The 15,306-nt window shown below is 37.6% G+C and overlaps 1 protein-coding gene across 2 annotated transcripts; it reads left to right on the forward strand.

Annotated features, from left to right (window-relative positions):
* Positions 1 to 644: 644 nt before the first annotated feature.
* On the forward strand, positions 645 to 14,248 carry ppp1r21 (protein phosphatase 1, regulatory subunit 21). 2 transcript variants are annotated; one of them, XM_086167734.1, is made up of 22 exons: positions 645 to 1,243; positions 2,154 to 2,222; positions 2,574 to 2,720; positions 2,927 to 3,028; positions 3,126 to 3,290; positions 3,402 to 3,460; positions 3,560 to 3,654; positions 3,809 to 3,861; positions 4,366 to 4,515; positions 4,620 to 4,721; positions 4,813 to 4,901; positions 5,098 to 5,234; positions 5,396 to 5,488; positions 7,132 to 7,259; positions 7,874 to 8,023; positions 8,278 to 8,370; positions 9,156 to 9,410; positions 9,810 to 9,845; positions 9,976 to 10,092; positions 11,971 to 12,069; positions 12,173 to 12,301; positions 12,867 to 14,248. In XM_086167734.1, exons 1-22 carry the CDS (start codon positions 1,184 to 1,186, stop codon positions 12,894 to 12,896), a joined length of 2,358 nt encoding a protein of 785 aa, XP_086023860.1. In that variant the 5' UTR covers positions 645 to 1,183; the 3' UTR covers positions 12,897 to 14,248. The 2 variants fall into 2 exon arrangements, with proteins under 2 accessions (XP_086023860.1, XP_086023869.1); XM_086167743.1 differs by lacking the exon at positions 4,366 to 4,515.
* Positions 14,249 to 15,306: the final 1,058 nt, after the last annotated feature.

The following is a 15,306-nucleotide window of genomic DNA, read 5'->3' on the forward strand; positions in this document are numbered from 1 at the left end:
TGGACACAATTGTTTAATCCAGAAGAACTGACTGATTCTAACTGTGCAAATGTAGTTTGACGCTATTGTTTTCCGTGATATTATTAGTTCATTCATTTGAAGAGACCATAAATTACTTCACAATGACTGACTTCATCTTTCCCCCTTTAAACATAAATTGATCGCTTCATTTTTCATTCCAAATAATGTGCAGTTTTGCTACATGTTTTCAAATGTTGCAGTCCTTCATGAAGCACTTCGTAAATGAGCACCTCTGTCACAACCAAATGAATGCATGCTTAATAACGCATTTATGCTTACTAGCATAAGAGTCATAAATGAAATTTATCTGTTGTTTTTGTTCTTTTATTCACAATGTCCAGTGCCTTTCCAAGATGACATTTAAAGATGCTTACTAAAGAAACATTTCTAGTGCAGGACCCTTACTTACAACTTCTACCACATGAATTAAGAGTTATATATCTGCAGGACAGGTGGATCCAACAGGAGCCCAAATGAAATGCATTCAAAGCTTAAACCAACTTCAACGTTCAATGAACGATTCTGTTTTCTCCCTGTTGTATAATTCTCAGCGCTAGGCGGCGCTCTAGGTATACCGGCTCACCAACTCTGTTATGTGAACTCTGACCTCCGTGCCTGTTTCCCTGGTCGGATTTGATTCACCGAGGAAAGCGACGAAAGTAGTCCATTAGATCAATGGATTGTCATGGCATTTCCTATGACTTGATAGCTGATTCTCTCCTTCCTAAAGAATATTTGCTAGTGCCGTAGCTACTGCTTGATAACGTCGCCATTGGTTCAGTTGTTGCACTGCGTCGGGATGTTTTGCTCTATAGCTTGTTAGCTGGATAGTCAGTCTTCTCTGCCACCGCTAGCTTATATACTGCTGTCAAGTCAAAATAACATCCGACATTGCAACACAGCATGCGATAAATAATTAAATTGCAAAAACTACTTTCTTTGTACTCATGAACGTACCTTTAACGATGTATGGATGTTTCGTTTGTGCTAAAAGCGGAAGAAGTCACGCTAGTAAATGACAACTGTAGACTTGCTAGTCTTAGTTAGCCAAGTTACAGCTTCCCGAATCTCCTGTCATTGTGACCGCCATCTGCTACCCGTTGTATCAAGGAAAACGTGACCAAGTATTAACAGTTCAGGACGGATAACGTTTCCGAACATAATGGCTAACGTCACAGACCTGCAGACAAAATATAGCAAGTTGGCACAGGAGTACTCCAAGGTAAACAATCTGCTGTGATTGCAATTAAATGCTATTGAATTTAACTGTCTACAAGATGGCATTCGCCATCTTCCTATTTTCATTTCATGGACTGTTAATGTTAAGTTCTTAATAATCTAAACGATCAACGTCATTGTGTTCACAAATAAGAAGATTCCAAAGTAATTTTTATTTAAATATTTTCCAGTCTCACAATTTTTCATCAGCATCAAGTTTGTTCAATGAGATCACATCTGTATCGCCAGGTTAAACAAACTGTATCATTTACCCTCACTCATCCAATCTTTACCTTTTAAGAAAAACCGTCAAGTATCATTCCTGTCTATGTGCCTATGTGTTTCTAGTCTGATGCATGTTGAATTTTTTTGTTTTTAGTTGCCAAATATTGTAATCGAGTGTTGGTTATATATCTGTTAAAGCAAAATTAATTTGCTGCAGTGACGCCGTCTTGCCTGACTTTCTCTTTTAGGCTGTATGTACCCATTGTTACAGTCAGCTGACAACATGGTGACTGTGTACCATTTCCTGTTTATCTATGATTTCCCAGTTAGTGAAGCACCATATCCAACCGAGGAAGTGCTGACTTTGTAACTGTCAAACACACTGCCATAGTGGTTAGTGGAACTATGTGCTGAAACAGGACAGCTTCTTTCTCTTCATACTCTGGAGCCCTCTTTGAACATTCTGTTCAGATTTATACAGAACAGCAGCAACGTAAAACAAATCATATGATAGGTTCTTCTCTTTGGGTGTCATATAGTTATATACTACAATGTTGCACATGGATCCTTAAGTATGAAAATCTCCTCTTTATTTGAACTTGCTTACTAATGGCAGTGTTTGCAGTTTAAATCTGACACTTGATAATTCTGTATGGTTTAATTTTAATCATTTTTGTATGGTTTCACAGCTCCGTGCTCAGAATCAGGTGCTGAAGAAAGCAGTCGTGGATGAACAGGGGAACTCTATCTCCCTAAAAGTAAATAGATTTATGAAATATATATATTATGCATAGATCTCTGCTTTGTCCTACTTGATTGTGCCTGCTACTGAGATGATGCCTGACTTGTATTACCATTTTTTACCAGATATACAATGACATCAACCACATCAGTTATCATACCATGCAACTTTGCCTTCTGACTCACATAGATTAGAGACTTAAGGCAGTAATATTTGCCAGGGACTAGATTACCTCATGTCTTGTACACAACAACTTTGGTTATACTGTATGATATGGTACAACTTACAGTCCGTTATTTGCTTAATAGACAAAGACATGGCCAACTGTGTACATCTGTTGTTTATTTCACTTTTTTTTTCTCATCAGGAGCAGCTGAAGCAGAGGGACCAAAGCCTGAGGAAGCAGGAGCAGGAGATGGACAGCATCAGCTTCAGAAATCAACAGTTGGCAAAGAGGGTGGAGCTACTTCAAGAGGAGTTGGCTGCAAGTGAAGCAAAGGGCAAAAAGGGGAAGGTGATTGTGTGTGTGTTTGTGGGTTGCAAGAGGGTTTACGGTACTGCTTTGAGATCAAAATGGAAGATGAATTTTCTGTATTTAATGAGCAAAAATATTACGATTAAGATTATTTTTGCTGTTAATGGTCAAATGTAAGATGTTATTACAAGCCATACTCAAACTCTAAATATTTTATGATTACCACACCCCTTTTTGTCCTTCAGTCCAAAGGAGACTCTCCCTCTCAGCACTGCATACAGACCCAGAGTGTTTTTGATGAGGATTTACAGAAAAAGATAGAAGAAAATGAGAGACTTCATATCCAAGTAAGGAACATAATCTTATGAGTGTTTCTTATCTTGAAAAAACTCAGCATACTGAGAAGTACATGTGTGTTGACTATCCTCTTGGTGTATGGTTTAGTTTTATGAAGCAGATGAACAACACAAAAGACAGGAAGCTCAAATGAGGGCACGACTTGAGGAACTGGAGAGAGACTCCACGCAGCATCAGGCAGTTGTGGACAGACTCACTGCTAAGTACATGGAAACGATTGAAAGGTTGCAGAGTGACAAAGCACGCTTAGAGGTTTGGGAGAGCTGGGAAAAATGCATAGAAAAGAAAATGATGTACAGGATAGTAATCCACAGTTTTATTGATGTCAACTGTGGGTTGCATGCTTGTCTATGTCTTTGGCAGATAAAAGCACACACTCTGGAGAGGGAAGAGAAAGAGTGCAGACTGCGAACAGAAGAGTGGTACATTTGCTTTTTCATGTGGTTTAATGTCTTTATGGTTCAAACTTAAGTCCAAGTTGACAAATGTATCTTATGTTATTTTTCATTTTCTGTTTGCAGTGAGGAGCAATTGAAACGATGCCAATCTGAACTCAAAAGACAGGTGAAACAAAGCAGCAGTGTTATCTTGGAGAAAGTGCCCTTCAATGACACCAGTGAGTATTTGTCACTCATGTGAATAGATGATATTCATTTAGAGCTTTGCCACTGATTTTATAAACTACCTGGGAGTGAGTTATGGATCAAATGCAAGTAAATATTTAATCTGTTAGGAGCACTCTTGTCATTCATTTTTTTTCTCTCCTCTAGAAATAGGTGACTACAACAGCCTAAATGTGCCAACACACAATCGAAGGCATCAGGTATGTGAGAAAAAATGTATTGCTTTATTTCAAACCTATTCCGTTTTCAATTAGCTATTTTGTAGACAATTGTCAAAAGTATGTACAGAACTGTCACCAGATTATATATATGGACAAGAATGTGACTGTATGGCACTACTTTGAGAGGGGATGGGAACAGGTTGTGTGTTCCAAACTATTTGTTTTATTTCTTCAACCCAAGTATACTTTTGTATTTTGTAATTTGCACTATGAACTCTGAAAGCACTCTTTCACTCTACCAAGTGTAACAGACATTTGGTGAAACTGTAATAAATTGGATCTGTATTGATTTTCCTCTATGTTTTTCAAGTTAAAATACAAACCTAAAGTTTCACTCGTTTTGTCATTTTTAATTATTTTCATAATTTGATGTATGTTTAAAAAAAACAAATATATATGAAACACATTAAGAAAAAAAAATCAGCTTGGTGATACTGTATGTACTGTGTGTCTGTGGTTTGTCTGTTTGTTTTTCAAAATCAGTTAAAAGCTCGGGATGTGGCAGGGCAGGCATTGAACTTTATTCAGGACTTGGTGGCTGCCCTGCTTAACTTCCACTCGTACACAGAGCAGAGAGTACACATCTATCCTTTGGATTCCTCTATTGAGCCCATCTCTCCACTGAACCAGAGGGTTTGGAATCCTTCTGTTCTACATTATATATATCATAATGTGAACTCCTCAAAATTCTCTATGCATAAAATGGAACTTATGAAGCAAACTTTCTTTTGACCCAGTTTTCTCAGTATCTTCATGAGAATGCAGGCTACGTGCGCCCCCTGGAGGATAGCTTTTTGCAGTTACACCAAAGTATTACTGAAGACACTGTCACAGTGCTGGTAAGAGAATTTCATATAAAAGGGTTGTATAATCTCATTTACAATACTCTTGTTATAATCTGTCTTTTGTGTTTTTGTGTTTGACTTTTAGGAGACTGTGGTCAAGCTGAAGTGCTTCACAGATAGTTTCTCATCATATACCAATTTCCTTCAAAAGCTTCTTCCATACCAGTTAAAAAGGTCAGGTGTGTGTGTGTGTGTGTGTGTGTGTGTGTGTGTGTGTGTGTGTGTGTGTGTGTGTGTGTGTGTGTGTGTGTGTGTGTGTGTGTGTGTGTGTGTGTGTGTGTGTGTGTGTGTGTGTGTGCGAGAGAAAGAGAGAGAATACTAAAGAAGTAGAGTGGAGAAGGCTGTACTAATGGCTTTCTTTCCAATCCAGCCTAGAAGAAGAATGTGAGTCAACTCTTTGTACTGCAGCTCTCACTGTGAAAAACCATGAGCTTCAGAGTGACATGAAGAAAGTTACATCATTGTTTGACAAACTGCAGAGCTACCTTACCCTTTTGGCCTTGCCTAGTAGGTTGAAATCCTTTTGCCTGTTTTTTTGCTCCATTATCATTTTTGGTGGCATAAGCAAAATAACATTTGGAAATGGTTCATTGTTACAAAAACAAAGGTTTTGAGTCATGTGATATGCATAGTTTCCAATTTGGTCCATGTTGTGCAATTTGTAACAGGTATTAGGCAGGATGCTATGCCACAGAGCAGTACCTCCTCTGTCTTCACCCAGCTGGCTGCCTGCCTGCACAGTCTTCATGATGCTGTTAAAGGTGAGCTGCGCCGCGTGGTATTTTTGACACAAAGACATTCACCACAAGTGTGACACAGTATAACCATTAACTCCAGGAACTGCCAAACTAATGCCTCTATTCATAAAAGTAATAGTCATTTTCTATTTTCCGAACAATATCCAAAAGTCCATTTAGTCAATTTATGTAAATATTTAGAGGGTTCTTTGGGTAGTTCTTTTCACTGAGACTCCAAATGGAAGTGCTGTTGTGTATAGAGAGGAGTATTTATGCAGGTGGAACGGAATATTTTTAATGTCAAGTCTGCTGTTTTGTTGTTTGCCCGTGTTGCGTAATTAGAAGGTATATATACCACAATTTTCCACTGCAAACCAGGGTTGTATTGATCAAATACTGATACCCATCTGATAAATGTCTAATCAGTTTTTCTTTCTAATAATTGATTGAATGTTTATGGTTTGTTCTTGTTCCAATTTTTAATCAAATTTTATTTAAGAAGGAGTAATATATCACAAACTGCAGTTAAACGCATAGCTCACAAATTATACATTTCTTTAAAACATGTACCCTGCACAACTTGGCTGTGACAGACAGGGCTAAGAACTTTTATCTGTAAAAGTAATTCCTATAGCAGACCAGGAGTTGGGAGAAAAATAATTCCATTAAGGCAATGTGATGCCCTCATTAACGGATTCTATTTTGATCACAAAATATAAAAAAACATATCAATCAACCAATCAATCAATCAATCTAAAACCATAAAGCCATCTTTCCACTTGAAGGAGAGTAGAGCAGGATGTGGGCCTGTGCTTTCTTTCTGTCATCATAAAAGGATGAAAGACAGTGGCTGATTATTCATGCTTGTTGATCCAATGTAAACACAAAGTCCAGTGATTACCAGCATTTTAGAAGTAAATTGGTACTGGCTTTGTAGAGTACAAAATTAAGTTGATTGTTTTTTTTTTTAGCAGCCCCACGTTTTTCCAAAGCACATAACCTATATCACCCATGAGCAACCTTTTAGAATAGAGCCATAAAGTTGTATTAAATTCTTTATATTGATATTTCAATAATAGAAAACATTAATTGACTCATTAGTATACATTAGTATGTATGTGTGTGTGTGTGTGAGTGAATATAGTGTATTAGGAGTCAATTTTACGAACAGCACGGTACATGTTTTGGAGAGGTCAGAGATGGTTTGGTGAGATGGTTTGGTCATGTACAGAGGAGAGATGGTGAATATATTGGTAAACGGACGCTGGAATTGGAACTGCCAGGCAGGAGGTCTCGAGGAAGAAGAGAAAATTTATAGGTGTAGTGAGCGAGGATATGAGGGCAGAGAGGAGGATACAGAAGATAGGGTTTGATAGAGAAGGTTGATTCGCTGTGGCAACCCCTAAAGGGAAAAGCCGAAAGGAGAAGGAGTCATTTTTAATCACAAATATATCTGTTTTCGAAGTAACCACAGGAAATTAGAATTGTAACAGTGAACAAAAAGAAAAGGGAAAAAGAGTTTGTGGTCCACTGAGAAGACCAGACTTTGGTTTTTAGAGGTCTTCAGACTTCAGAAAAGTAGCACTATTTAAACATCTTTAATATAAAAAAAGCAAACAAAAAAAAAAATCTGTAACCCCAATCCACGTCTTTTGGTGTATGTTTAGCGATGTCAAAACACTACAACCAGAAGGCCGGCTTAGAGAAGGAGCTTCCCATCATCACCCAGAAACTCAGCACCACCACAGAGTGTTTGCTGGGATCCCTGGGCTCACTGACCAACAGCACTGGCAAGGTATGGCCAACAGGGGGCAAACAGAAACCAGATTGATTTTTGCTAATTCTCGCTGAAGCTGTGTAAGCTTCTTTTTGTCAGGTACCACATATGAGACCATAACTGCAGCAGTAAATTTTCACTGCAACTGTGGGTAAATTGCCGCTAATGTAGAAGCGCAGAGTGATAGGACTCAAGTGCAGAGCAATTACATGATCAAAAATACTGCTGAAATCATAGTTTGTACATCTGCTCCCTGTCCCAAAGAAGCAATAGATGATTTCTCTCTGTGATTGGGGTGAAGTGTTGTCTGAAATATGTCTTCTGACAGGGGCCACAGTACAGTGGGTTGCAGCATTAAATAACATACTTGTGCATGATGTATGGGGTGAGCGCATTATGAGAGTGATCTCTACAGGACAGAGTTTAGTCGTTCACACATCTGTCAAACTGGATATTCAGTAGTAGAATCACCTCTCTGTCAACACCCTGGTTAATGTGAGATTGAATTCTGAGCAACTGCACAGAAAGATACAGACATTCATTTATCAGTTTTGTTCAGCTTAAGGATTTGCTAAGATTTGTCAGTTATTTGTTGGGGGAAATGAGGTGTAAAATGCTCAGTTTTCTTGCAGATCGCCACTTTCTTTAGCAACAACTTGGACTTCTTCACATCATCAGACTACGGTCCAAGGGGGAACCCAGTAGCCCTTAACCCACTTCAAACAGAGACGATGCTCTCCAACAAAAAGAAAGCTGCTGCTTATATTAACACTGTCAGAAAGGTAAGTCTTTTAAGGTAACGCAAGCTGCATCTTGGGGGAAATACTCTCTATAAAGAAATCTTTATTGTTGTCGATATTGTATATTTTTCATCCAGTAATTTTTCTCCAGTTAATTTTTTTCTCAAGAATTGTGGTTTTGTGCATTGTGTCTTTTACACTTATTTCTCTTTTTGTAAAGTTAATATGACCAATATTTTTTCAATTTTTGTTTACAATACTTTTCTAACATTTGAACTTCACTTGCTGTTATTCAGCCCAGGCCACAGTCTATTCCTTATAGAGATGCCCTGTCGAACCATCGTATACTTACCAGCTCCACCGAGAGTAGAGAAGGGCTCATGCAGCAGGTATGACACTAATGACAAAATCCTATAGCCTCATTGAACTCAAGATTTAAAAATAGATTTATAATGTGAAGGGTTATGAGCTTCATGTGTAATTAGTCAAAATCATAAGGATGTCAGAAATGTATTCCCAGTGATGCAGTGAAAACTATTAGGATAGGGCTGAAATATTCCTTTGTTGGAATTTACTTGATTCCTTTGGAATATTTTATATATCATATTTAAATATAGTAGATCTGTTGCAACATGTAGCTTTATAATACAGTTAATGATTATTACAATTTTGGATTCTTGTTCCTTTGGTCACTTTTAAGATTAAAGAAGAGCCCATAATAGCAGAACAATACTATCACAAGCTATAGAGGAAAAGCTGTTTTTTATGGTAGGTTTCAAGTCAGGATATCTGACTTGATTCTCTGCTTGAGAATAATATTACTGTACTCAAGTCATTTCCTGTATAAGACCAAATTCTTAAGAGTTTCTCTTTAGGGACTGGGTGTTAGCTAGATTTTTTTTTTTCCAGTGATGCATGTACATTGGGTTCTCAGTAAGCAGAGCGCACCTGTAGAGTTAGAGAAGAATTATCCATTACATAATTTTGCTTATGTTTTAATTTCATATGACTTTTAGTATCTGATCCTCCATATTCTGCAAAGAACTAAGTAAAGAATTTATAATATGACGGTGCAATTCTTTTGTGTACATTTTGCTTTAATTAAATTCAATTTCTCCCAAAATTGTTGAGTCAGTTCACCCCCTTTTCTTTTCTCCATATTGATCTCCTACAGGTGCAGCAGAGCCAGGAGAAAATTACTCGTCTGGAGCAGGAGAAGGAGCACTGGCTGCTGGAAGCTCAGCTTGGGAAAGTTAGGCTGGAAAAAGAGAGTCAGCGTATTATGGACCTGGAAGCACAGCTCTCTGCTGCTCATGGGGGAAGTTCTGTCTTACAAACTGATGGAGGCAGCACAGTTGCAGAGAGCCAGGAGAAAGAAGAGGCAGCGCTGAAAACTGCAGAAAAAGAGACTATGCTGTGCACAAGCCTGGTAAGGTCACAAAAGTGGCTGCTGTATTCTACATTTTTTGCTTACAGAGGAGATTTTCTGCCTGTGGTAGGAGTGTCTGATTTGCTTCAACAAAGGGAATATTATTGTTCACTCTTGTAGCTCCCACGCTGTGCAAGTTTTTGCTTAATAAAACTCAGACTTCCAACGTGCTGATGTGGCAGAATAAAAGAATACTGTTGTTTATGTAAGTAAGAATAGAGTTCACGCGGTGCTAAAAATTCAGTGTTGCTGTCACACCAGTCACGCTGTATACAGCTTGTATTGTTATCTCTAGGACAACAAGCTTGCTTACACTTTTACAGGTCTGCTTCTGCTCAATTTGAGTTTTTTGTGCTCCTTGACTAAATCTAACATGTTTCTGTACCATCTTTTCACTAGGTTGGGATGTTGTGCACCATGCCAGCAGTTCATCATGTGCGTTTCAACACATAACATTGTCTTTTGACATTCAGGCTTAAAAGCCTTTTTCAGTTTACATTTTATCAGAACTTCCATGAAGGAAAACACTGTTCTAGTTTTAGCCAGATGTTGTCTGTATTTGCAGGTGGGAGACGAGGAGTCCAGGGAGCAGCTGATAAAGACTCACTACATGGCAAGAGTTGGGGAGCTTACCACCCAGCTCCAAATTTCAGACAGCAAAGCTGTTCACTTCTACTCTGAGGTAAAGCCTCTGATTGACAATTCATTTTAAATCCTGCACTTTTTTGTTTTCCAATAACTTCTTCATAGCACTTTATAAGTCATTTAAGAGAAACTAAATCATATGACCTGGATAACAATAAAAACAGCGACATTACAAATACATCACTTGCTTTCTTGTGTGCCTTCAGATGATAATATCACATTGTTGTCTACATCTTTTAATACTGTATGATGACTAGGAAATGATGAAACACTGTTTGTAGTTGTATTTTTATTTCTGGAGTGAAGCTGAAATATTGATAATGCTCCTTAAGAAATTTGAAGCATTTGTAAGAGAAGACAGATATATTAAAAAGTCTGCTGCAAATCTTCACTTTGAAAATCTACTTTTATTGCTATGTATATGAAAAGCTGAGAGATACTCTTGATTTAGGCTTGCAAAATATTGGAAACCAAAATATTTTTTATCCTCTTGCAGCAAATATTCTGAGACACATTAACTACTCCTTGGATTAAATGTAATATTTCTGCCCAAACTCAGCTTTTATTGTGCAGTGGAATCCCTCTGCACATTTTAACTTGAATTAAGATCCATAGCCTTTTTCACATAGGCAAATTGGACCTTTATTATGGGTGCATTCAGCTGCAGCAGGCTTCTGGTGTTGCTCATGCTTACAGGAATCATTAATGATATCGACATTGTTAATGACAGTGTTTAGACAATTGCTTTTGAAACATATCAGAATATCTGCTACTAGGGCGGCCTATTTGAGAGCACCTCGACAATGTCAGAGAGATGGTGGCATGTTTGCTAGAACAATCACTCATAGTTTTCTTTTTTGTTGGTTAATTGAAAGTCAAACTAACCAAGCAGCAAAATTTTATTGGTGTCATGCAGTCATCAACCCTGGCAAGAAATTTGTTGGTTGAACCTTTTGTAAATGACCTGGAGATTTTTTCTGAAATGGCAATTTATGAATTTCCAACTCCCTCCAATCTTGATATTCTGTGTTGTTTTGACCATCTTTGCTTTTCCTCTTTTGATCCCCAACTACATTGGCACCGTAGTTTCAAATGCACACTTAAGTATGGTATTTTGCTCAACCCATGATGACTCAACCCAAAATATAATTAATTAACTGCAGACTTACACAGAATTTGTTTGTCCAATGTGACATGTGGTCAACTATTTGAATCTGAGCACCCAGTTAATGGACAATTTGCTAGCAGGGCAACCATTAAAAATTGAATTTTTAATTATCACTGCGCTCTGTATGGTTTTACATTTAGACTGTCAAAATCAAATTGTCCTTCAACAGAGAGTTGCAGACTCAAAGATATTGGAAGAAACATTGATTGCGCTAATTTGTAATGTTACTCCAGGTTTTTCATAGACACAATATTTAAAGTTCATGATCTTTTCCTCATAAATTTTACAATCCTTTAAATGTTCGATACAAACACATTATTATAAAAGAGCTTCACTGCATAGGAAGAGAGATTTCATTCTGCTAATTATATATTTCAGGGATGACTTTGCACTTGAGACCTTTTTGAAAAAAAAAATCATCTTATTATACTGATTATGAAGTATTATTGCTATTATTATTGCTGGGTTATGAATGTAGGCATTAGTCTGAATTACATGCTGTTGAATTTTGACATACCAAAATCCTTTTTTTTTTTTCATCAGCCGTAGGACTCAAGTGATCTTGAGTGAATGCCAACAGACTTTAACCGTTAGTTGTTTAAACAACATCATGTAGTATTTGACAATCTTGAATTGTACCCATTTCCTCAAGAATAGGTCTGCAGTTTTTGAAAATGTTCTAAATGTCCTGCTTTCCTGACATTATCAGAGAACAAAAGGTTTAATGCTTCATCTGTCCCTGTTTAGTGTCGGGCATTGGCAAAAAGACTAGCCATTGCAGAGAAATCACGGGAGACTCTGAGTGAGGATGTCAAAAAGGCTAATCTCAACATCACACGCTTGCAGGTAAAGTGTATTCTCTCATCTAAAAAATAAAACAAACCCATCCTAATATCAACATTAGTTTCCAATAGCTGAGGACTCCCATTTCACTGAAACTGCCTTACAGGATGAGCTGACTACAACCAAGAGGAGCTATGAAGATCAGCTCAGCATGATGAGTGACCATCTGTGTAGTATGAATGAGACTCTGAGCAAACAGAGAGAGGAAATAGACACACTGAAGTTGGGCAGCAAGGTAAAAATTGTCCATTGTTAATCATTAATTCTCCATCATTAATTTTCTTGTATTTAATTCAAACTCAATTCTTACACCATTTGAACATGGTCTTTTCTGCTGTTTCAAGCACTAAAACTGAAAGACAAATGCACTCTAGAGAAGTGAAATAAGTCTAGAGTAAGAGGTTATTCTAGAGTTTTAACAGGAAATTGACATTAAGATTCTGTCAGCTACAAGGTGAACTGGAAGGTCATTGATTTGGTACAGCTGCTGCTGATATTCTTTTTTAAATCAGACCCAGCTAGAATCAGGTGAGAAAGACATTAAGCCAGTACAAATGTAGCCTGTGTAAAGAGTGCATGTTGTGGCATGTGTGCAAAATGAGTGCATGTTGCTAAATTGCAGGATGGAACATGTTTGTGATTTTAAGGTAGTGATTTTCTCTCAAATGTCAAAGACCAGTCTCATCATGTTTCTACATTTTGAAATTGGATGCATATGGAATGCAAGTTAGTATAGTTGAGTTTTATATTTTACCTACTCAGATATACATTAATGCTAACCATGTTTGTCTTTTCTTTAGGGAAATTCAAAGAAAAACAAAAATCGCTAGAGCTGTCCCAAAAACATTGATTCCATTTTGGTTCAAAAGAAGATATTTAGGGACATACTGGACTGTGGGATACCTCAGCAGCATCCTGGTACTGGTTCCACGAATTCACCAAAACAGCAGGGAAGCCCCTCGAACTTCGGTTTTAGCCACTATTGGAGTGAGACAATATAAACCATCGGGAGTTAAAACTTATCTTGTAGACAAAGCTTCCTTTTCCTTCTTTCACAAATCATAGCAACAGCTATAACCGTTCTGAATACTGCTGCCTGACCGTTTGTACAAGACAGGATGGAAGAGTAAACCGCATTCCATTTAAAGTAGACTGAGGATGTCAACACAGAAGTCATGACTTCAAGACCAAACTCTGTTGACGAGTCTGTTCTTTTCCTGCTTTGTGGGTGTAAGAGAACATGTAGCTACATATTTTTAACTGCTGATCTGTGAAAGGAGGCAAAGAGCAAATGTTCTGTGTGTTTGTGTCTTTAGCACCAGAATTCTCAACATGAGTATTGTTTTACACTTTTGGATAAAACACTTGGAATTATCAGGAGAAGTGGTAGGGTACAGTATATCTACTTACTGGAAATTAGACATCCTAACATGGATCTCTCAGAACTGTCTGCATAGGATGGCTTTAAAATTGTGACTTGTCATCTTGCAAAAACACCTGAATCAGTTCCTCATTCTGGAAAAATGTGCTGCTCCCTGAAGTTGAATGACAAACATGATGTTTACCCTCAAACAATTAAGTATGTTTTACATGGAAAAAAAAAGTTCAGTTAGACAAGTTGGAGTCTGTATTCTGTCTTTCTCTGTGAAGTTTGGAGCAATAGTCATTTTTATCACCAAAGTAGAGTGTGAGTATGCACTCAAAGGCCCAGTAGGCTTGAACTTCATCTGTACTCTCATGTACTCTATGGATTAAAGGGTTTACGTTAATACACACTCCTTTTGTATCCTTTTCTTGTGTAATTTCTAAAAAATATATATTATGTATACATAAAGATATTTATTCTTCCACAAAATGTTGAAAACTGATTCAACACCCAATTTTTCTTGGAAGTTGCAGACAAAAGTTAGATTATCAGAGGATTCGGCCAGTTCTTTATTAACTGCTGGTTGCTGATTCATGACTCATGCCAGAGTGCAGGTAAAATTGACAATGGACTGCAGTGTCTCTGGCCTGTTGCTGCGTGAGTTAAAAGTCCCCTCCACCCCCCTTGTTCTCCAGTCAACACCTGCTAGGAAACTTATTCACAAAAATTTGCTGCAAACTAATTGAAAATAATTGTATCATCACAGTGTAACCTTTTCAAAAGCACATCAAAACATGTAAAATAAAGAGCTTGCACCATAAACTTTGGTTTCATTCCTTCAAGAATCTAATCACCCTTAAGTTTGGCTGGGAAAACACATCCTGCTGCATAATAGATATTTGGAGTAGAAGAATTAAGAAAGTCAGTGACATACCCAAGGTACTGGGAAAGAAGACATTTAACTGGAACATTACTATTTGATGTCATTTTTATTTACAATGGACTGAGCTCATGTAGCGTTCATGTACTTTAAGTAAACTAATTCACAGATTTGAAGTACTGTCAAAATGTTTGCTTTTTGCTCTCAGGCACTTTTGCTTTGTGATGTCAACAAAACTGAACTTGTTATCCTTTGAGGTCAAAGCCGCTCAAATGCTGTATCCTAAAGGAAAGGGACTCTTGGGTACATTCTAGTACATAACTGGATACTTTAGCAATTTTTCTTATAGATCTGAAAAAACTGTCCTCCAAAATTAATGTTTAAGGGGATGACATTGAGCAGAAATCAAAGGGGGAAATCAGAGGGTTTTGTCAAATACAGCTGAAATTAACTGAAATATGACGATAACTTAAAAGGTCACTTTGTTTTTGGACAAGCAAATGGACATTATTTTCTAAGTTTACAAAATGGAAATTGACCCTTTAATATTTGTCCGAAATTTGTAATATTGGAAATTATCCTGGAAATTGTGAGATGTGACCCTCCCTGATTTGACTTATGTCCAAAATGTCACACAGAGACTACATTTCAATGAGATGTGGGCCAAGTCAACACCCTGAAATCATTGCTGTCTTCCTCAAAACCTGATCTAGTTCATCTCACCTGCCAAGACGCAGTAGCCAGCTAATTTTGGCCACAACGTTCAGACATGGAGGAAATCACTTGGACTGGAACAATGCTGTCTTACATGGTCTGTGTCAAAGTAACATCTACATGAGTGGCGGGATCAAAAGATTTTCAAGACAACTTTCAAATCCTCACTCTGGCTTGCCTTTTTCAGCAGTGTATCTTGCTGGCATATCTTTCCCTGCCAGACACATATGGCCTACCCTGTATGATGTTGAAGGAGGGTACTTTCCATAATTACTCAGTC

This window comes from Fistularia commersonii, chromosome 2 (genome assembly GCF_037954325.1).
Source record: "Fistularia commersonii isolate RoL2024-O1a breed Wild chromosome 2, RoL_Fcom_v1.0, whole genome shotgun sequence".
Taxonomy (NCBI): Eukaryota; Metazoa; Chordata; class Actinopteri; order Syngnathiformes; family Fistulariidae; genus Fistularia; species Fistularia commersonii.

Excerpts from the sequence above, each read along its gene's own strand:
- ppp1r21 (XM_086167734.1), top strand. The coding sequence starts at position 1,184 with ATGGCTAACGTCACAGACCTGCAGACAAAATATAGCAAGTTGGCACAG. Across the intron at positions 4,516-4,619 it reads TCTCTCCACTGAACCAGAGG|TTTTCTCAGTATCTTCATGA; the intron begins GTTTGGAATCCT and ends CTTTTGACCCAG. Across the intron at positions 4,902-5,097 it reads CTTCCATACCAGTTAAAAAG|CCTAGAAGAAGAATGTGAGT; the intron begins GTCAGGTGTGTG and ends TTTCCAATCCAG.